Below are 23,092 nucleotides of genomic sequence, written 5' to 3'. Positions count from 1 at the left end.
AACGCAGACATATGATGGATTAATGCTGAGGCACTTGAGTGGGATTTCTGCAAGACCGACGGATTTTACACAAATTTTTGTAGACCAAAGGAGAATCTCCCTGTACGAAAGAAGTCTTTTTCTCGTCGGTCATACATATGGCATCGATCGTGTGGTCACAGTGTCATAGTTGCCAAGTGGCTATGGGTGGATCAAAGCCGCATAGTTAACATTTACGAGTGCGACTTTTGTCCCCCCAGCTAAGTTTACCACACTGAATTTAATCGACATTCCTGGTTGAACTGACCCATGGTACAAGAGCAAAATAGAAGAAAAACAAAATCTTATCAGGTGTATTAAAGCAGCATATTAAAGCATATTAAAGCAGCTTTTGTAGGTCCCGGAATCGCCGCATAGAACATATCATAAAAGTGTCTATGATTTTAACAGTTTGCACCTATACACCGTGCTCCACAAGCGTATTTCTATGGCCTCGGGCTGGTCATAATTACGGGCGATTGAACTTTTCCAAATGAACGATGGAACGATGAAATGAACGAAATTCTTTGACTCTTTGCAAATAGCTAAACATATTACAAACCAACAGTTTAAACAAAATTTTACTATTCGTTTTTAACTTCAATACTAATTTTGCTGTTTGAGGTTTTATGTGATTATAGTGGGTGGGTGACTGCAATTTAAATAATTATTAGATTTATATGATAATTTTACAGTATTTAGCGCGTTTTTCTTGTGTTTATAATTCCACTGTGTCACTTTTTAAAGGTAGGTTTTCACTTTATCTACGGTGCAGTTGTTCCTTTATGAACTGTAATAATCCGACGAAGCGATTTCGCGTGCGGAAGAATTCATTTCAAAATGTCGACTGCTGGCGAAAGAGAATGTAGCAGTGGTCTAAGTTTGAACAAAATAAACCTCGCCCCTTATGTAGCGGCATCCGTGCAAAGCGGTGTTGATCACGCACTGAAAAGACGTGGCCATGGTTTTGGTCATTTTTTCGTACTTAATTTGATTAGTAATCAGACTTCGTTCTGCATTCGGTTCTAGGACACTGTGACATTGACGCTTAATTGAATTAGTAGTTGACGTATTGAATCTTGTCGAGAAGGGCGTCAATTTAGTCGTAGGTTAATTGAGTTTGTATAGGAACGAAGCCTTTTCGCACGGTGACCAAAATAGATGCACATAATTGCGTTGTCAAGATGTCTTCTTGCATTTAGACGACTGAACTTTGAGATGTTTGTTGAGTTTGTGACGTTGGCAGATTTGTCCACGGAAGTGGCGGCCATTGGAAAATCCGGATTTGAAATCAATTAACAATTCGTCTGTATAGGCTGCTGACGTCATCATAACGAGTGTTGCGACTATTTCGTCATACGCCTTCAACGTTTTGTACAAACCAATACAAGCGACCTGCACATTCGGTTTCATTTTCATTTCCGTCATGTTAGTATTTTATGCATTTGTTTCAACATTTTTACAAACAACTATTTTTGAAACATTTAATTTCGTGTTTTTGCAAACAAGCGCAAAAAGCGTCGGTCAGAAAATCAAATGCGAGCCAAAGCACTCACTCCAACAAATTTTCGACCGCCTTGCGCTTGTTGTTTTCTTGTGTTGCATTGTGTTTATTTACACCTGAGGAAACGAGGGGAACTCGCGAAAGCTAGTGTACTTTTTGTAATACGTAGGTCAGTCTTTCACAAAAGAGTGCCTAACAAAGAGAATTTAGCTCCAACAAATCTGTTACCACTGCACCTGAAGGTACTTTGACAAAACAAAGTTGCACGCAAATTATTTTTGTTAAACCTCACGTTGCTCAAGTTACATTGAAAAAATGTTTTTTACAAACCACAAAACGTTGGGGAGAAAAGAAGAAACGAAGCAATTAGTTACAAGGACATTGTTCACAGCTTGCGCCCATGCGGCATTTCCTTCTTTGTTATGAACGAACATAGACATTTAAAACTTCTTTCCAATGACCGGAATGCAAGACAGGCTATTGTATGGCAGCGACATCTGGTGGGTTTTTCTGTACAAAGCGTCACATAACTTCAATGCAAATGAGTGGAAAATTTTTATAGCCAAAGAGAGTTGAGGTGTGATATGCTACAAAGCATTGTCGAAACTTCTTCTGCTCCAGCACGATGCTAGCAATGGCGCGAAGCAATCCAATTGGCCTTTTCGTACAGTCATCCAGAGGATTAAAACCTGCGCTGCTTGGAATCGAGCGCAACTGCATGGAATCTATAATTTCAACCTCTGCGGGCTGAAAAGATTCGACCCATTAATGTTTGTGATCGAAATTAGTTGTTGTGGTGTTGACAGTAAACGCACAATCTCGTCTGGCAAAACACTATTTAGTTGTTCGACGTTTCGGTACTCATGAAGATCGACTGTACAAGGACCGAAACGTCGACCAAGTAAACATTTTTTTTTGTGAGTTGATTAGACATTATGCTTGGAAGCGCCAACAACAAATTGTAGCTTTGGCAGATCTAAAAAAATTAAATTGCAGTAAAGATGCAAAAGTTCAGCTTCTATAGGCCACAAAAGCATCATTTTCGTCGGAGTTTATGTTTGGTGACGAAGGTCATGAAGCGTGCGATAATTGGCCGCAAACGATTGCGCTCTTCATCGTCCGTGTTGTAGAAGTCAACATTCAGTGCAGTAATTTGCTGAACAAAAGTATTGATTTTTGCAGAAAGTCTGTATGTTAGGGAATTTTCAGTTCTCTTGTAATAAGTTCATCATGTTGAACAAGGTTTCTTTGGCCGTCGTTTTGTGTTTGGTAGTTGCTCATTACAGCAATGCTGTTGCAGGTAAATATCGTAAATTTTAACTGCTGGATAAACCATGGTATTGGATCGATATTTCTGCTGATTATTGCAATAAAACAGTAATGGATTGTGGCGTGTATTCGTTGTTTTAAGAATATTGTAATTAATTACGGAGTGGAAAATATGTAAAAACAATTCGGTCTGACGGTATTTTCGTTTCGACTTTATTTCCGACACTGTGTTAATAAAGTGTGTAAATAACTGACGTTTATGATAATTTTTGCAATTTAAAGTTAATTAAACATTAATACATTGAACAGTATTAATGACGCGATTTTCCAGAGGCGCAAGCCGCGTATTCTTACCGAGCTGCATTTACCGTCGCCGGCGCGGTCGGAGGTGACGTCACTTCACGCCAAGCTGACGTCGCAAGTTCGGTGAGATTTCTATGCTGGCGTTTCCGAAAATATTTACACACATTGTATTAAGTAAAATTTTTAAAACAAATGCTTGGTTCGAAAATATTCTTGTTTATTTCCATATCACTACCCGAGCGATTCTTAGATGTAACAATTTTCAAACGTTTAGATCGAAACGATGCTCAATGAGATCGCGGGTCTTTCATTTGACTTGTCGAGCGCCACTTTGGAAAAACTAACATCGGGAGCGACCTCGGAATTGATCGTTTTGCTTAACTTCGGCAACATAACTCACAACGCTGATGATTTCACCTCACTCTTGTCCAGTTCCTCTTTCACAACGATGATTAACGCCAGCTCCGTAACTGGTGCAGGTCGGTACTTTAGGAATGTTTTTGGCGTCGAAAATAATACTGTTCTTTGGGAGGGTTAATAGAAAAAAACGTCAGACATTTGACTGCAGGAGCTCTAGAAATGTCTTTGGGAGGGTTTTCATTCTTAAATTTTGTAAATCCGCGTGTTTATGTTACTTTGCAATTAAAATAACCGTATTTTCGAATTATGAAAGTAATGCAATCTCTTCTGCCCGGTTTTGAAAAGTATGCCCAGTTTTGAAAATGCAAAAGTTGTAAAAAAAGTGTCCAATTGATTTCGCCATGATTCTTCACAATAACAACGGCAAAAAATGTCCTCAACTTGAATTTGGTTCAATAGAAATAATTTTACGGTTTTCACAATGGAATGCTTGCTTTTTAATATAGACAAGACTTTGATTATTGTACCCTTTCCGATTTTCCCCGTTGTTCCGCAGACTACAACGAGTGCCCGTCTAACTATGGAAATTGCTCGAGTTACGCAGACTGCAGCAATACCAACGGCAGCTTCACATGTACCTGCAAAAACACACATATTGACCGGTCCGCAAGCGGCAGTGGCTATGTGTGCGGTGAGCAAGCTTTGCTTATTAGCCTACATTGAATTTTGTACTCGATAATCGTGGAAAAAACTATTTGAAAACAGGCTGCGCTAAATCATGCAAATGTGATACTATATAAGTGTTGTATTTTTTACCGGAGATAAGTAATCCGTAAACAGTTGCTTCTGATGTTGTTGGTGTTATCTTTATGCACCTTCGTGTGTAATTGATAATATAAATAAAATCATTAGGTTAACAGGCTTCGCAGCGCAAGCATTGCAGCCTATAGGTGGATCAGCCACTTTTTTAACGACATAACTAAAATCATTACATTATTTTTTACAACATTTTTTTTGCACCAAGTTTTATAATGTATACTTCATGAGTTTTGTGACTAATAGGGGGAAGAGCGCGCTTATTGCAGGGCGGGTATTAATCGTTTAGCGCCGCGATGAAAAGGGTGATTTCCTCTTGAATCAACGCAGCCAGTCGTACATGAGTGATTGGTTTTGTTGCCATAGAAATTCCTTTCACGGTATCCTGCACCACTGATAGTGCAACGTTAGAGTGGGACACGCAGTATTCGAACAATCTTGGTGTTCCCGTGAATGATGTAAAGTTCGGGACATGCTCCGGTACATTGAATGGAACTGTTCTTCAATTTTCGGGACTTTGTGGGCCCAGTTTCAATGTAAGTATAATCTAATTTAAAATGCAAAAATCAAAGTGAATACAGTTAGAAACGTTGAAGCAAAATGCCAAACTAGGGCTAATTTTAGTCGGCTTTTAAAACTGATCTTGGCCCTAAATATAACATCAACATGGGTGGTGGAATTCACCGCATTCATTGGGGTAGAATGGATCTGATTCCCAAAATAAATTTAACATTTGCACAATTTAATATTTATTTGCAGAGCAACTCCACGCACATCGAGATGTCATGGAACGTGACGAACAATAACGAATCTGCTCTGATAACGACGGGAAATTACTTTACTTACAAAGTTTCGTGCTCGTTTGAAAACACAGGCAACGTGACCGTAGACTTCCAAGTGGAAGAAAAGTAAACAACACTGCTTTACTTTGCATGTTGTGAAAAGTAGAAAGGAGACCAAAACGAAAAACTGAAAATAATTGTAATACACTAAAATTGATCTCAGTTATATAAACTAAAATAGCCCTTTTGTATGTAAAGTCGGGTATTGCAACAATCACGCATCTCAGGACCTGGGAGACTCCTATGAAATTGTGTGTGGGGTTGGGTAGCACAGAACCCAAGGGAAATGTTACACAGCTGCGTTTACTTTACTGCAATATGAAACCTTTATATTGTATTTTGGCATAATGACACCATGACTCCACTCAGACCCTTTTTTGTTCACCATTAGCCCAAAATATAGCTCATAATCTTTTTCCTGGAACAATCTCGCTAAAAATCAATGCATCGTCTAGCCACGTGGTGACTTGTTTCGAAGAGTCAATTGTAGTTAACACTGGAACGAAGCCACTTTGAAATTAACCACATCGACAACTTGTGCTTTCAGCGTCATCAACACTGATGGTGTCAACGACATCTTGAACTCCCTCAGCCCCCAGGCACTGGCTTTCAGCTTTCAACTCTTCACCAGTGATTCATTTTCCGTGGAAACCGAGGTCAGCTCAGGGAGTCAAATTCCAACAACGAGCTTACTCAACCTCCAAGTATGTAACTTTACGGCAGTAAAGACTTTTGTTTTACTGGATTTCTAAATCCAACACTAACTTCACAAAAATTACAAACACATATGAAGCCAATTTGTATACTTGTGTGTTTTACGCTTGTTACGTTATTGGTTCTTCCATCGTGACTTGGTTTTGGGTGTGGATTTCAGCCCGGGTGCGACACAATGGAGAACGAAAAATCGTTTGTTTGCACAACATTTGAATACAATACTGTGCGTTATTTATAGAAACGACGATTGCGCAGAGAAATATCAGATTTCACCATATCATAAATGCACAAATTTAACTTGACATAGAGGAAATCTTATAAGCTTTCGCTATAGCCCCGAGTATAATGGAATTGCATTTCAAAGCTAAATTTTTTTTTTCCGGCAGTTCGATTCACCACTGAACAACCCGAACGTCGTCATCAGTTGTACTGATTTAAGTGTTTCTCCGAAGGATTCTTCAACATCCATTCCAGTTGTTGAGTAAGTTGAAATTTGATCAATAAACATTGAGGTCTGTCATAGGTCATATTGAAAATCGGAGTGCCACTCCAATTATTTTATGTGCGAACAATAAATAAATCGTGTATAAGCTGCAGACAGATGGCCACTGTTTCTATCCAAAAAGGTCTCATCAGTGCAGCTGGTGTGACTATAAGACGACTTTGCTGGCCAAACGGCCAAGCAAAGACTTCCACTTTGTGGTGACTATTATTGGCTCCACATTGCTTAATAAATAAATCTTTGGTTATTTTATTCCGCGTTATATATATATATATATATATATTTAGCCGGAGAAGCCATCATAATTTTTTGCAACTTCCAATGGTGTGATAAAAACGCAAAATCACGTCAACGCATAAATCTTATACACGTACGATATATAGGCCTTAATTTGCGTTAAGGAAACTCATTGATTTTATTATATTAGCGTGGAATACTACGAGAAATTCTGTCTACTGTCCTAATTCAAATTATTCGGAGCACTACAAAATCAAACACCTGTTATAAACCAGTATTTTACGTTCCTTACAGGCGAGGATGCTTGGCACAATCCACCCCTAGTAACAACGCAATAGTGTCACAAAGTAGAGTACTTTCAAACGGTGTGTCGAGAAGGGCAAGAATAACAACGCCGCCTGTAAGATTTGCTGCTAGTTTAGAAACACGTATGACGGCACGTCTTGTGCTTTGTGTTTTATCTGGAGGTGCCGGCTGCGGCCATACGGTAAGTTATTGTTTAAAATTGGAATTTAACCTTCCGTTATGTGATAAATCGTCCTGCAACAAGCGAAGAAAGTGATATTTATATGCGAAAATTTAGCGCAGAGATACACTAGAAAAGTGAAACGTGTTGTTTCAACACGGCAATTCTGTAGCCGTATACAACACTGTACACGTGTTGCATAACAGCCGTGTTGTTTCTCCCTGTGAATGTTCTGACACACCTAACGTGTTGTTTTGCCGTGAAAATCTGCGATCCTGCCTAAACAACACGCGTGTAATGTGTCGTATACGGCTACAAGCCCATTACACGGGAAATGCGTGTTGTTTCAAACCACACAGTTATATATGCACCAAGTTGTATTACAATAGTAAAGGCAATTGAAAAGGACTGGAACGAGATGCAGAAAAACAAATACAACTGTGAAAATTTGTATATGGCACTAATTATAACCAAATTTGAAACCATCAAGTAGCATAAGTAATTAAAATACATATCATGCACATTTTTGTGTTGAACATGCAAAATGTCAAAGTCAACAGTTGTTTTAGAAATTTGTCTAAGGCATTAACTTCAACTATGTTAACTTTTTATGGCTGCAAAGTACAAAATCAAACTATAATGAACAGCCAACCAAGCAAATATGTTTGGTAGCTTTACTTTATATAGAGATATCCACAGCAATGGACATCAGTCCAATGAACCCAACATTATTTGTATTGATTACAATACAAGCATGGGCTAGCATCTTGGGCTGTTCATTCTGAAAAGAAAATAAATAGGCATAAGATAAAATATATGAAAATAGCATTGACATTAACACAATTAGTTATTTTGAAACCATGTCAAAATTGAGACAACAATACAACTTTTCCTTGAAAAGTCAATGTATGAATATGAATTATTACCAACATGTTTTCAGCCTTCGAATATGCCAATTAATGAAAAACAAGAATGCCATATAGTAATTTGCTACCACAAAATGAGCATTTTCAGTAACTTGTTTTTGTAAGCGGCTTCATACATACTACTTACAAAACTAACTTATAGTTTGTGAATAAAAAAAATATTTACCTTCGTCAGAACAAAAATGGCAGTAGAATGCTTGCTGATATTACTTTTTCCTTTGTATCTTCATGATGTCCACCCCAACATTAATTAACCTAAAAGGAATTGTTGTTGAAAAATTTTATTTGCCGAAGGGCAAAGGCGAAATACAGAACACAAAAATGCTATATTTGTTACTTTGATAAGAAATGACGGGTCTGGTGTACTTTTAGCACCACACCTAATATCTCAGCTATCCCTAGCACTACAAACCTGAAACTTCACACGAATGTTAAATGACACCTTACGAGTTACCATGCCAAAAATGACGTCATCAACTATGACGTAACGAAATTTACAACACTTCGAAATTTTCCTCTCTATACGCGCTACGCCCGTCAACGAACTGCAATAGCATACTCCGTAAGGTACAACACCCACAAAACAAAAATGTTGTTTGATGAAAATTTAAAACTCTCACAATTAACCTGCTTGCGTTGTGTGACTATTTCTGATTTGTTAAATGCCTTCTTAAGCAAACACGCCAAAGTAGACCGTGGTTATTACGAAAAAACACAACAAACAACATGTACTATTTTTACCACAACAAATTGTCAGGCTCATAGAGCAAAAACCACTGGTCCAATAGTGTCCATTGTGGCATCATCAGAAAGGTCTAATCCCATACTTTACACCAAAGTTAGGTTTAAAGATATATTTCGATTGTGCGACACCTAGTGTCGTTTAGAACAAGGACGATTTACGAAACATTGTGACGTCACAAGCAAGCTACTTATCGAATCGAAATTCGGAGCGATCGAAAGACATGTCCTTTGTGACAAAGCGTACCAAATTTCAGCTTGCAGCAGCCTTTACTTTTAAGTTGGGAGCCCATCAAAGACCCCCAGCTAATTCGCTCGTATACACGCAAAAAGGCCGAAACCGACCATGTGTACTTTTAGCACCACATATTCGATGGGTCGTAGCGTGAAAAGTAGAGACCCCATAGGGTCGGTTGATGCGTCGTGTGGAAGGTCTATCCTTCTACTTTACCGTCCACCCAAATTCAACTACCTACTGTGTTTGTGCGACACCTAGTGTCGTTTAGAACAAGGACGATTTACGAAACATTGTGACGTCACAAGCAAGCTACTTATCGAATCGAAATTCGGAGCGATCGAAAGACATGTCCTTTGTGACAAAGCGTACCAAATTTCAGCTTGCAGCAGCCTTTACTTTTGAGTTGGGAGCCCATCAAAGACCCCCAGCTAATTCGCTCGTATACACGCAAAAAGGCCGAAACCGACCATGTGTACTTTTAGCACCACATATTCGATGGGTCGTAGCGTGAAAAGTAGAGACCCCATAGGGTCGGTTGATGCGTCGTGTGGAAGGTCTATCCTTCTACTTTACCGTCCACCCAAATTCAACTACCTACTGTGTTTGTGCGACACCTAGTGTCGTTTAGAACAAGGACGATTTACGAAACATTGTGACGTCACAAGCAAGCTACTTATCGAATCGAAATTCGGAGCGATCGAAAGACATGTCCTTTGTGACAAAGCGTACCAAATTTCAGCTTGCAGCAGCCTTTACTTTTGAGTTGGGAGCCCATCAAAGACCCCCAGCTAATTCGCTCGTATACACGCAAAAAGGCCGAAACCGACCATGTGTACTTTTAGCACCACATATTCGATGGGTCGTAGCGTGAAAAGTAGAGACCCCATAGGGTCGGTTGATGCGTCGTGTGGAAGGTCTATCCTTCTACTTTACCGTCCACCCAAATTCAACTACCTACTGTGTTTGTGCGACACCTAGTGTCGTTTAGAACAAGGACGATTTACGAAACATTGTGACGTCACAAGCAAGCTACTTATCGAATCGAAATTCGGAGCGATCGAAAGACATGTCCTTTGTGACAAAGCGTACCAAATTTCAGCTTGCAGCAGCCTTTACTTTTGAGTTGGGAGCCCATCAAAGACCCCCAGCTAATTCGCTCGTATACACGCAAAAAGGCCGAAACCGACCATGTGTACTTTTAGCACCACATATTCGATGGGTCGTAGCGTGAAAAGTAGAGACCCCATAGGGTCGGTTGATGCGTCGTGTGGAAGGTCTATCCTTCTACTTTACCGTCCACCCAAATTCAACTACCTACTGTGTTTGTGCGACACCTAGTGTCGTTTAGAACAAGGACGATTTACGAAACATTGTGACGTCACAAGCAAGCTACTTATCGAATCGAAATTCGGAGCGATCGAAAGACATGTCCTTTGTGACAAAGCGTACCAAATTTCAGCTTGCAGCAGCCTTTACTTTTGAGTTGGGAGCCCATCAAAGACCCCCAGCTAATTCGCTCGTATACACGCAAAAAGGCCGAAACCGACCATGTGTACTTTTAGCACCACATATTCGATGGGTCGTAGCGTGAAAAGTAGAGACCCCATAGGGTCGGTTGATGCGTCGTGTGGAAGGTCTATCCTTCTACTTTACCGTCCACCCAAATTCAACTACCTACTGTGTTTGTGCGACACCTAGTGTCGTTTAGAACAAGGACGATTTACGAAACATTGTGACGTCACAAGCAAGCTACTTATCGAATCGAAATTCGGAGCGATCGAAAGACATGTCCTTTGTGACAAAGCGTACCAAATTTCAGCTTGCAGCAGCCTTTACTTTTGAGTTGGGAGCCCATCAAAGACCCCCAGCTAATTCGCTCGTATACACGCAAAAAGGCCGAAACCGACCATGTGTACTTTTAGCACCACATATTCGATGGGTCGTAGCGTGAAAAGTAGAGACCCCATAGGGTCGGTTGATGCGTCGTGTGGAAGGTCTATCCTTCTACTTTACCGTCCACCCAAATTCAACTACCTACTGTGTTTGTGCGACACCTAGTGTCGTTTAGAACAAGGACGATTTACGAAACATTGTGACGTCACAAGCAAGCTACTTATCGAATCGAAATTCGGAGCGATCGAAAGACATGTCCTTTGTGACAAAGCGTACCAAATTTCAGCTTGCAGCAGCCTTTACTTTTGAGTTGGGAGCCCATCAAAGACCCCCAGCTAATTCGCTCGTATACACGCAAAAAGGCCGAAACCGACCATGTGTACTTTTAGCACCACATATTCGATGGGTCGTAGCGTGAAAAGTAGAGACCCCATAGGGTCGGTTGATGCGTCGTGTGGAAGGTCTATCCTTCTACTTTACCGTCCACCCAAATTCAACTACCTACTGTGTTTGTGCGACACCTAGTGTCGTTTAGAACAAGGACGATTTACGAAACATTGTGACGTCACAAGCAAGCTACTTATCGAATCGAAATTCGGAGCGATCGAAAGACATGTCCTTTGTGACAAAGCGTACCAAATTTCAGCTTGCAGCAGCCTTTACTTTTGAGTTGGGAGCCCATCAAAGACCCCCAGCTAATTCGCTCGTATACACGCAAAAAGGCCGAAACCGACCATGTGTACTTTTAGCACCACATATTCGATGGGTCGTAGCGTGAAAAGTAGAGACCCCATAGGGTCGGTTGATGCGTCGTGTGGAAGGTCTATCCTTCTACTTTACCGTCCACCCAAATTCAACTACCTACTGTGTTTGTGCGACACCTAGTGTCGTTTAGAACAAGGACGATTTACGAAACATTGTGACGTCACAAGCAAGCTACTTATCGAATCGAAATTCGGAGCGATCGAAAGACATGTCCTTTGTGACAAAGCGTACCAAATTTCAGCTTGCAGCAGCCTTTACTTTTGAGTTGGGAGCCCATCAAAGACCCCCAGCTAATTCGCTCGTATACACGCAAAAAGGCCGAAACCGACCATGTGTACTTTTAGCACCACATATTCGATGGGTCGTAGCGTGAAAAGTAGAGACCCCATAGGGTCGGTTGATGCGTCGTGTGGAAGGTCTATCCTTCTACTTTACCGTCCACCCAAATTCAACTACCTACTGTGTTTGTGCGACACCTAGTGTCGTTTAGAACAAGGACGATTTACGAAACATTGTGACGTCACAAGCAAGCTACTTATCGAATCGAAATTCGGAGCGATCGAAAGACATGTCCTTTGTGACAAAGCGTACCAAATTTCAGCTTGCAGCAGCCTTTACTTTTGAGTTGGGAGCCCATCAAAGACCCCCAGCTAATTCGCTCGTATACACGCAAAAAGGCCGAAACCGACCATGTGTACTTTTAGCACCACATATTCGATGGGTCGTAGCGTGAAAAGTAGAGACCCCATAGGGTCGGTTGATGCGTCGTGTGGAAGGTCTATCCTTCTACTTTACCGTCCACCCAAATTCAACTACCTACTGTGTTTGTGCGACACCTAGTGTCGTTTAGAACAAGGACGATTTACGAAACATTGTGACGTCACAAGCAAGCTACTTATCGAATCGAAATTCGGAGCGATCGAAAGACATGTCCTTTGTGACAAAGCGTACCAAATTTCAGCTTGCAGCAGCCTTTACTTTTGAGTTGGGAGCCCATCAAAGACCCCCAGCTAATTCGCTCGTATACACGCAAAAAGGCCGAAACCGACCATGTGTACTTTTAGCACCACATATTCGATGGGTCGTAGCGTGAAAAGTAGAGACCCCATAGGGTCGGTTGATGCGTCGTGTGGAAGGTCTATCCTTCTACTTTACCGTCCACCCAAATTCAACTACCTACTGTGTTTGTGCGACACCTAGTGTCGTTTAGAACAAGGACGATTTACGAAACATTGTGACGTCACAAGCAAGCTACTTATCGAATCGAAATTCGGAGCGATCGAAAGACATGTCCTTTGTGACAAAGCGTACCAAATTTCAGCTTGCAGCAGCCTTTACTTTTGAGTTGGGAGCCCATCAAAGACCCCCAGCTAATTCGCTCGTATACACGCAAAAAGGCCGAAACCGACCATGTGTACTTTTAGCACCACATATTCGATGGGTCGTAGCGTGAAAAGTAGAGACCCCATAGGGTCGGTTGATGCGTCGTGTGGAAGGTCTATCCTTCTACTTTACCGTCCACCCAAATTCAACTACCTACTGTGTTTGTGCGACACCTAGTTTCGCCTAAAACGAGAACGATTTATCAAACATTGTTTATTTTTATCCAGCATTGTTTCACTGTTTACATTGTTTATCAAGCCCACCTAATACGCTCCTGATCAAGATGGGGGTCTAACATAAAATTACGAATGAACTTATACTTCTGTGATTCAATTTTCAGATGCATCCTCTGTAACATTTTTGTGTTTTTTTAATTAAGTTACGTGCCGCCTTTGTTTGTGACGGAGGAATACAGGGTGGGCATTCCCCGTAAACAAAACCTTTTTTATTAAAAATGCTCATATGCGTTCTAAAGGTTGCTACGAATGGCACCTTTTTTAAATGAAAGGAATATTGCTTCAATTGACCATCTTAAAACGGTAAATCATATCAATCCACCCCACAGCTAATTCGTCATGTGTGAGCCTCACATAAGTTTATGAAACATAGAAATCTGTGCTAAGTCAACGTTTGTTGTTAACAAACAAATATTTGAGTTTAAATACTGCACTAAATTGTGCACAATTTTTCCGTCTACATTCGCACATATTTCTTTGTTCCGAACTTATATTGAGGATCAAAAATGCTGTCCCAGCTGTGAGGTGGTTCTTTAGCATTCACCTCTTAAGACCTGTAATTTCTATGAGCAGTAGCAATTAAGATATCAACCTTAATTAAGACATTTTCTCACTTACCTGTTGTTATATTTTGTATGTTGTCATTATCTTGCCGTGCCGAGGTGGTGGAGCGGGTGTTTGTAACCTAACCCTAGCTTTTTTCAACCCTAACCCTGGTTTTTGGTTAAACCTACTATTTGACAATATTTACCCTAATGATTTGTTTTCGATTGTAACCACTCACTATAACCTTTTTGCAAACGTAACTCTAATGTATTTGTGCCTATGCAACTGATGAATGACGGCCGTCTTGCCCAGTCAGACAGAGACTTTCTACTTTGTAGTGACCGTCGTCAGCCACCGCCAGCAGTGATGAGGGGTCGTTGCTCTCACATCTTACTTCAATGGAACTGAGAAATATCAAAAACAACACGATGGGAGTAAATCGGTTACAATATGTTTTGTTTTCATTCAAAGGGTAAACTCTATACAATTGTGTATTGAATACCAATTAATTCTGACAGAGTTGTTGTTTCGTTTAACCCAACCCATGCGGTGGTGCGTCCATTGTACGATAGCGCGAAGATTTGAGGTTGGTCACGTGGATAAAGATCTTTAGACAAACGGCTTATCTGATCGACGAGATGTGTTGTGTCCCAGCATCCCCGCCTGATACTTACCTTGATATTGCATTTCTAGTACCGCTAAGGAGAGCGTTCAATACGAGAGTGAGACGGGCCGTGACCGAAAAACAAGTGCGATGACATCAATTGCGAGAAGACATTGTTTCAACCTGTTATGCCATCAGTGCTGCAGGTAACTGACGACAGTCACCATAAAGTAGAAAAGTCTCTGCCTAGAGTTGCACAATCAAAAGCTTCGTTACGGTTGTAAAATGGTTATGAATAGAACTTTCAACTGAAAATTACACATTAGGGTCAGGGTTGATAAATACTGGGTTAGGGTTTTCAAACAAAATAACAGGGTTAGGGTCGGAAAAACCTAGGGTTAGGGTTTTTTTGCCCAAACTTGAGGGTTGGGATTCCCAGACAGACGGCAGCGATGCATTTATGTGTGAATCCAACATCAATGTCCTGCAACCGGCCATTTACACCTGCTGCTGGAGTCAACCTCTACCAGCACGCAGGCACCCCCCAATTCTAGATCTGCAGAGCCACCATGGACTTCCCTCTCAACCCTGAAGGACAATTTATCACACACCCGCAATTTTTTCGCAACCCTGTACACCGACCAACATCTTTCTTCTTATAACTATCAAAATTTCATTAACCTCCCCCAGAATCCCAGAATAATATCTTGAAATCCTTCCAATCCAATAATACAACATGAAGTTAAAAAGCCCCAACCTCTTTCCAACTGTTAAAGCCCCCGGCCCTGACGGTCTCAGCATCGAGTTGTACTCGCTCTCCGGGGACTAAATCGGGGCCGATCTCACCCAAACCCACAACTACACCCATACGTGTGCATACACCTTGGTAAAATTTAACCTTGGCCACAAAAAAATAATACACAATATATCCCAACCTTTTCATTTTTTAGTCGCATTTATTGCACATGGTACACTCGTTTGTGCTTTAGGTTTTTTCGGTTACGTGTGAGCGTGCGCTTTTTCCCTTATCTCCGCTACCACCCTCCACGTTTGCTACCACACTGTAGTTCACAGTTTTAGCTCTGAGGAAATAGCTGAAATGACTTCCAGTTGCAGTGGCGTTTTTTGGCTTTTATTATTACTATTACGTAATATTTGCAGGAACTGGCGATGTTTATGGTAACCTACATAAGTGAAATAGAGCTTTCAAAATAAAATATGCTGACGTAAATCAAAGGCTTGTAACTTCACTATATTCACCAACTAAAGTAATTTGCTGTCGCAGATAAATAAACAATTCCTAACCGAGGGCAATTCCTATTAAGCAAGTCCTATCCCGACCCTTTTTGTTATTTACCGCCCAATCTTCCTTCTTGGCACCGATCATAAATTCCTTCATAAAATCCTTCGCATCAAAACATTTATCCCCTCTATACTCTCCCCTAACCAATTCGCAACAACACGAAATTCAACATCAGTTCTAACATCTACGTGACATTTACCACCACGCCTCCTCCATACATTTTTCGTTTCTCTTGACTTTAAAAAAGCCTTTGATTTCATTTCTTGAACGCTTTTCCGTTTCATTACCTTTCTGCTCTTCAATCTTCCGCCAATTTCCGGGTCATAGTCAAGGTTTAGCAACTATGGAATATCCGCTCAGGGGAGGCGTCAGGCAGGCAGATCTGAACCTTCTCGTTGCCCTACAGAATCGCCAAGCCCCGGGCCATAAAATTCTCCCCTTGCTAACAGTCCTCCCTACCACTAGATTAAGACCCTCACGGTCACTTTTGCACATCCCGTTTGGAATATTTACACGCCTATTTTACGACTGCCCTTCTTCAGCCTTTGTTACGCATGGCTAAAAACACCCTTAACGCACTTCTCAAAATGACCACCACCTATTTTGACACCACTGCAAGCCATAACATCTAAATACATCTCTGCCCCATAACATTCAGAAAACGCGTGAAAGAATCCGCCATGAACCCCGACTTATGAACAACATTCCCCCAACACCTCATCAAGTCCTCAAAACAGTCCATAAAGTTTAAGCTCGCAATTAAACAGAACAGATAACTTTGTGGAGCTGGGTGAATGTTTCGTAAATTTTCCTTGTTCTAAACGACACTAGGTGTCGCACAAACACAGTAGGTACTTAAGTTTCGGTGGATGGTAAAGTAGAAGGATAGACCTTCCACACGATGCATCAACCGACAATGGGGTGCCTACTTTGGACGCTACGACTCATCGAATATGTGGTGCAAAAAGTACACATGCTCGGTTTCGGCCCTTTTGCGTGTATACCAGCGAATTAGGTGGGGGTATTTGATGGGCCCCCAACTCAAAAGTAAAGGTTGCTGCAAGCTAAAATTTGATACGCTTTGTCACAAAGGAGATGTCTTTCGATCGATGCAAGTTTCGATTCGATTGGTAGTTTGCTTGTGACGTCACAATGTTTTGTAAATCGTCCTTGTTCTAAACGACACTAGGTGTCGCACAAACACAGTAGGTAGTTGAATTTGGGTGGACGGTAAAGTAGAAGGATAGACCTTCCACACGACGCATCAACCGACCCTATGGGGTCTCTACTTTTCACGCTACGACCCATCGAATATGTGGTGCTAAAAGTACACATGGTCGGTTTCGGCCTTTTTGCGTGTATACGAGCGAATTAGCTGGGGGTCTTTGATGGGCTCCCAACTCAAAAGTAAAGGCTGCTGCAAGCTGAAATTTGGTACGCTTTGTCACAAAGGACATGTCTTTCGATCGCTCCGAATTTCGATTCGATAAGTAGCTTGCTTGTGACGTCACAATGTTTCGTAAATCGTCCTTGTTCTAAACGACACTAGGTGTCGCACAAACACAGTAGGTAGTTGAATTTGGGTGGACGGTAAAGTAGAAGGATAGACCTTCCACACGACGCATCAACCGACCCTATGGGGTCTCTACTTTTCACGCTACGACCCATCGAATATGTGGTGCTAAAAGTACACATGGTCGGTTTCGGCCTTTTTGCGTGTATACGAGCGAATTAGCTGGGGGTCTTTGATGGGCTCCCAACTCAAAAGTAAAGGCTGCTGCAAGCTGAAATTTGGTACGCTTTGTCACAAAGGACATGTCTTTCGATCGCTCCAAATTTCGATTCGATAAGTAGCTTGCTTGTGACGTCACAATGTTTCGTAAATCGTCCTTGTTCTAAACGACACTAGGTGTCGCACAAACACAGTAGGTAGTTGAATTTGGGTGGACGGTAAAGTAGAAGGATAGACCTTCCACACGACGCATCAACCGACCCTATGGGGTCTCTACTTTTCACGCTACGACCCATCGAATATGTGGTGCTAAAAGTACACATGGTCGGTTTCGGCCTTTTTGCGTGTATACGAGCGAATTAGCTGGGGGTCTTTGATGGGCTCCCAACTCAAAAGTAAAGGCTGCTGCAAGCTGAAATTTGGTACGCTTTGTCACAAAGGACATGTCTTTCGATCGCTCCGAATTTCGATTCGATAAGTAGCTTGCTTGTGACGTCACAATGTTTCGTAAATCGTCCTTGTTCTAAACGACACTAGGTGTCGCACAAACACAGTAGGTAGTTGAATTTGGGTGGACGGTAAAGTAGAAGGATAGACCTTCCACACGACGCATCAACCGACCCTATGGGGTCTCTACTTTTCACGCTACGACCCATCGAATATGTGGTGCTAAAAGTACACATGGTCGGTTTCGGCCTTTTTGCGTGTATACGAGCGAATTAGCTGGGGGTCTTTGATGGGCTCCCAACTCAAAAGTAAAGGCTGCTGCAAGCTGAAATTTGGTACGCTTTGTCACAAAGGACATGTCTTTCGATCGCTCCGAATTTCGATTCGATAAGTAGCTTGCTTGTGACGTCACAATGTTTCGTAAATCGTCCTTGTTCTAAACGACACTAGGTGTCGCACAAACACAGTAGGTAGTTGAATTTGGGTGGACGGTAAAGTAGAAGGATAGACCTTCCACACGACGCATCAACCGACCCTATGGGGTCTCTACTTTTCACGCTACGACCCATCGAATATGTGGTGCTAAAAGTACACATGGTCGGTTTCGGCCTTTTTGCGTGTATACGAGCGAATTAGCTGGGGGTCTTTGATGGGCTCCCAACTCAAAAGTAAAGGCTGCTGCAAGCTGAAATTTGGTACGCTTTGTCACAAAGGACATGTCTTTCGATCGCTCCGAATTTCGATTCGATAAGTAGCTTGCTTGTGACGTCACAATGTTTCGTAAATCGTCCTTGTTCTAAACGACACTAGGTGTCGCACAAACACAGTAGGTAGTTGAATTTGGGTGGACGGTAAAGTAGAAGGATAGACCTTCCACACGACGCATCAACCGACCCTATGGGGTCTCTACTTTTCACGCTACGACCCATCGAATATGTGGTGCTAAAAGTACACATGGTCGGTTTCGGCCTTTTTGCGTGTATACGAGCGAATTAGCTGGGGGTCTTTGATGGGCTCCCAACTCAAAAGTAAAGGCTGCTGCAAGCTGAAATTTGGTACGCTTTGTCACAAAGGACATGTCTTTCGATCGCTCCGAATTTCGATTCGATAAGTAGCTTGCTTGTGACGTCACAATGTTTCGTAAATCGTCCTTGTTCTAAACGACACTAGGTGTCGCACAAACACAGTAGGTAGTTGAATTTGGGTGGACGGTAAAGTAGAAGGATAGACCTTCCACACGACGCATCAACCGACCCTATGGGGTCTCTACTTTTCACGCTACGACCCATCGAATATGTGGTGCTAAAAGTACACATGGTCGGTTTCGGCCTTTTTGCGTGTATACGAGCGAATTAGCTGGGGGTCTTTGATGGGCTCCCAACTCAAAAGTAAAGGCTGCTGCAAGCTGAAATTTGGTACGCTTTGTCACAAAGGACATGTCTTTCGATCGCTCCGAATTTCGATTCGATAAGTAGCTTGCTTGTGACGTCACAATGTTTCGTAAATCGTCCTTGTTCTAAACGACACTAGGTGTCGCACAAACACAGTAGGTAGTTGAATTTGGGTGGACGGTAAAGTAGAAGGATAGACCTTCCACACGACGCATCAACCGACCCTATGGGGTCTCTACTTTTCACGCTACGACCCATCGAATATGTGGTGCTAAAAGTACACATGGTCGGTTTCGGCCTTTTTGCGTGTATACGAGCGAATTAGCTGGGGGTCTTTGATGGGCTCCCAACTCAAAAGTAAAGGCTGCTGCAAGCTGAAATTTGGTACGCTTTGTCACAAAGGACATGTCTTTCGATCGCTCCGAATTTCGATTCGATAAGTAGCTTGCTTGTGACGTCACAATGTTTCGTAAATCGTCCTTGTTCTAAACGACACTAGGTGTCGCACAATCGAAATATATCTTTAAACCTAACTTTGGTGTAAAGTATGGGATTAGACCTTTCTGATGATGCCACAATGGACACTATTGGACCAGTGGTTTTTGCTCTATGAGCCTGACAATTTGTTGTGGTAAAAATAGTACATGTTGTTTGTTGTGTTTTTTCGTAATAACCACGGTCTACTTTGGCGTGTTTGCTTAAGAAGGCATTTAACAAATCAGAAATAGTCACACAACGCAAGCAGGTTAATTGTGAGAGTTTTAAATTTTCATCAAACAACATTTTTGTTTTGTGGGTGTTGTACCTTACGGAGTATGCTATTGCAGTTCGTTGACGGGCGTAGCGCGTATAGAGAGGAAAATTTCGAAGTGTTGTAAATTTCGTTACGTCATAGTTGATGACGTCATTTTTGGCATGGTAACTCGTAAGGTGTCATTTAACATTCGTGTGAAGTTTCAGGTTTGTAGTGCTAGGGATAGCTGAGATATTAGGTGTGGTGCTAAAAGTACACCAGACCCGAAATGACAATACTTACTGAACATTACTTTTCATGTGTCAACATATTCTTCTGGTATCAGGTCAAAACCAGCAAGTAAGACAATCTACAAAACATTCAACAACAAAAATAACATCTGCACAACATTTATTGTTATGTATGTTTTAAAGTGCCTGGTGTTTGGTTTATTGTACATGCAATTGTTAATGAAGTGAATAAAAGCACATGCTTAAAAAGCACACATGTTGATAAAGTGCTTAAAACTAACCTCAGGGTGATCCATCTGATCCACAATTTGTATTGCAACAAGTTGATCAACAGTATACAAGGACCTAGTTTATACAATATAACCTAAAAGAATTTTGCAAACCAAACAGCTCATATTAAAAATGGCAAAATACACATTTTAACATAGCTAAAAACGAAGTGGCACGACTTACCCTTGTAGTTGAAACAACATAGTTAACAAGCCAACCTGGCAAGCTGCTTTGAAACATTTCGCCACAAATTCCCGCCGAAATATTTTCAAGGTAAGGTGTAAATAAAACCTTGTCTACACAGTCCAAAAAATTCTCAGCTTCCAAGTTTATAACAATCTGACATAACAAGTTGTTATTGTATTAATACAGTTAATTTACGTTTAAAAATAATGGACAAATAAGTAGGAAGTAATTAATTTATACTTACATTGGGCGGATCCCCATGCTTCGGATTGTGCGTTTTCGAAACGTGGGCGAGAGAACCTAAATTTTACTCGCAATGCCCTTAAACGATAGGAGTATAGTTTGATAATATCTAACTCAAAACGCTCTTAATTATACACTAGCAATTGCGCATACAACTGTGCTTAGCAGTAAAATCAGCATTAATGCATTTTACTGATTGCTTGCTTTATGACGTAATTTAAAATACATTATGACAGAGGAATACATGTTGGGCATTTCCCATCGCCAATACTTACTTCAATAGAAATATTGATATGCAATATAAAACACTTCTTTAGTAATTTATCTTGTCACCAGCCTTCGAATTTTGACCGTAAATATCCTATGCAAACATAGATGTCTGATAACAACACGGAAAGCGTGTTGCTAACAGTAGTGCATATAACACGTTGATGTGTTATTATGCAAATTTGCAACACGTTTGCCAGAAACTGCCGTGTTGTTTCCAAAGAACACACGTGTTGTTTGCAGATTTTAACGCTAAAACACACACCGCCGTGTTAGAAATACACATCAAGCGTGTTGTTTTCACTCGGTGCTCATAAAACAACACGTTTGACAACACAGAAGTGTGTCATTTCAACACGTAGCAGTGTCAAAACAACACGTCTAATTTTCTAGTGTATGCATCCAATATGTTCTGAACAATACACAACCTTGAAACCGTAATCTAAACAAAAGGAATCAATCCATTTAATTTACCAGGGATTGCTGGATACCAACGATTTGATAAAAAGTTTTTAGAATGCTTGATAAGCGCAGCAATTGGATAATTTGCATAAAAATACATATTGATGTTCGAAAATAACTTACTTATATTTTTGTGCAGTGTTCCAGACGAAGAAGATCGGTCGTAACTTTGAGGATAAAGAGATCTAATGAGTTTGCAAGTGGAGAGGCGTCGTTTGTCTATAAACTTCCAGCAAGTAAGATTCATCGATTGTTTTAACATTACTTGATCCTGAAACGATTCTATACAGTCAGATATTGGCCATATAAATTTTAGGCAATGTTTCACCACTGGTACGTTTAACTATATTTCATCATTGTTGCACGGAATTTAACAAAGATTTTCTTACCTTGTTAAAACGATGCGTGTATGCGTGTACATTTAGAGCCCAACTTATTCAAGTTGATGATCACAGTTTTTTTTTTAAGATGATCCAAAATGCACCAAAGAATGTGAAGAAGGGGCCTGTGTATTAGACGCCATTGGCAATGTCTTCTGTCTCTGTCCTGAAAACAGCATGCTTGGTACCAACGGAACTTGCCTAAGTGAGTTTCTAAATAAGACTTTTGGCATTTGACTTTTCGTTTGCTGAGGTCAATTGAAATTAATTTACGTTTAAAGGGAAAATTATGATCTGTAATAAGCTAAACTGCATTTTTGTATTTGTCTGCAGCAACGAGCAATACAGGTTTGGGGAGGCCAGATGAGGAAACCGCAGGCTTTGACCAAACAATTTTGTACATCTTGATTGGCTTAGCGGTTGTCTTTGTTTTACTCATTTTCGTCCTTTTCATCGTTATCTTCAACAGACGCTTTGCAAGCAAATCCCTTTTGTAAGGAAAAACTTTACAACTCCCGCTGACAAAAATAACAAACATGCTAAGGTTCTACCATGATAATTGAAAATATTAGGCTACATTGGCATGAGAATACTGATGTTAAACATGCATATTACTGACTTAACAACGTTGAAATAGCCATCTTGTACAGTATTTAGCTACTATATCGCACTTATAATACTTTCTCGTATAATGCCATACTTTCGACGTTTGTGTGAACAAACAAGGCAAAGCGCTATGTTTTATATGCACGCATTAACGTCACTATAACATTAACGTGTGAACAAACAAGGCAAAGCGCTATGTTTTATATGCACGCATTAACGTCACTATATAATCGCCAAAAAGAGTTTTCAAATAGTTTTTCAAATAGAGAAACGGCAATTCAATGGTTTCCAGTTTTCTTCAACAGTTTATTGCAACGTACCTCATAAATTTTTTTTTAATTAAATAAGTTTAATGCAAAAGCGTGACTTGTCGTATTTTGTTTCTGATTTAAAGCTAGCCGATGTTTTTCATCCGTTCAACGCAAAAATGTAAATAAATAACTCACAACGCATCACGT

General features: G+C 40.8%; 1 protein-coding gene across 2 annotated transcripts; it reads left to right on the top strand.

The window, feature by feature from the left end:
• The first annotated feature begins 2,708 nt into the window (after positions 1-2,708).
• LOC145908283 (uncharacterized) lies at positions 2,709-23,065 on the top strand. Of its 2 annotated transcripts, XM_082995530.1 has the most exons (12): positions 2,709-2,822; positions 3,123-3,217; positions 3,369-3,573; positions 4,011-4,145; positions 4,637-4,806; positions 5,030-5,178; positions 5,660-5,816; positions 6,213-6,307; positions 6,860-7,052; positions 21,788-21,884; positions 22,117-22,233; positions 22,362-23,065. In XM_082995530.1, exons 1-12 carry the CDS (start codon positions 2,714-2,716, stop codon positions 22,523-22,525), a joined length of 1,686 nt encoding a protein of 561 aa, XP_082851656.1. In that variant the 5' UTR covers positions 2,709-2,713; the 3' UTR covers positions 22,526-23,065. The 2 variants fall into 2 exon arrangements, with proteins under 2 accessions (XP_082851656.1, XP_082851657.1); XM_082995531.1 differs by lacking the exons at positions 21,788-21,884; positions 22,117-22,233; positions 22,362-23,065 and adding an exon at positions 14,098-14,509.
• The last annotated feature ends 27 nt before the right edge of the window (positions 23,066-23,092 follow it).

Source organism: Ascidia mentula, chromosome 7 (assembly GCF_947561715.1).
Source record: "Ascidia mentula chromosome 7, kaAscMent1.1, whole genome shotgun sequence".
NCBI lineage: Eukaryota > Metazoa > Chordata > Ascidiacea > Phlebobranchia > Ascidiidae > Ascidia > Ascidia mentula.
Note: the sequence above shows the minus strand (reverse complement) of the source record. Positions and strands in the feature narration are given on the sequence as shown.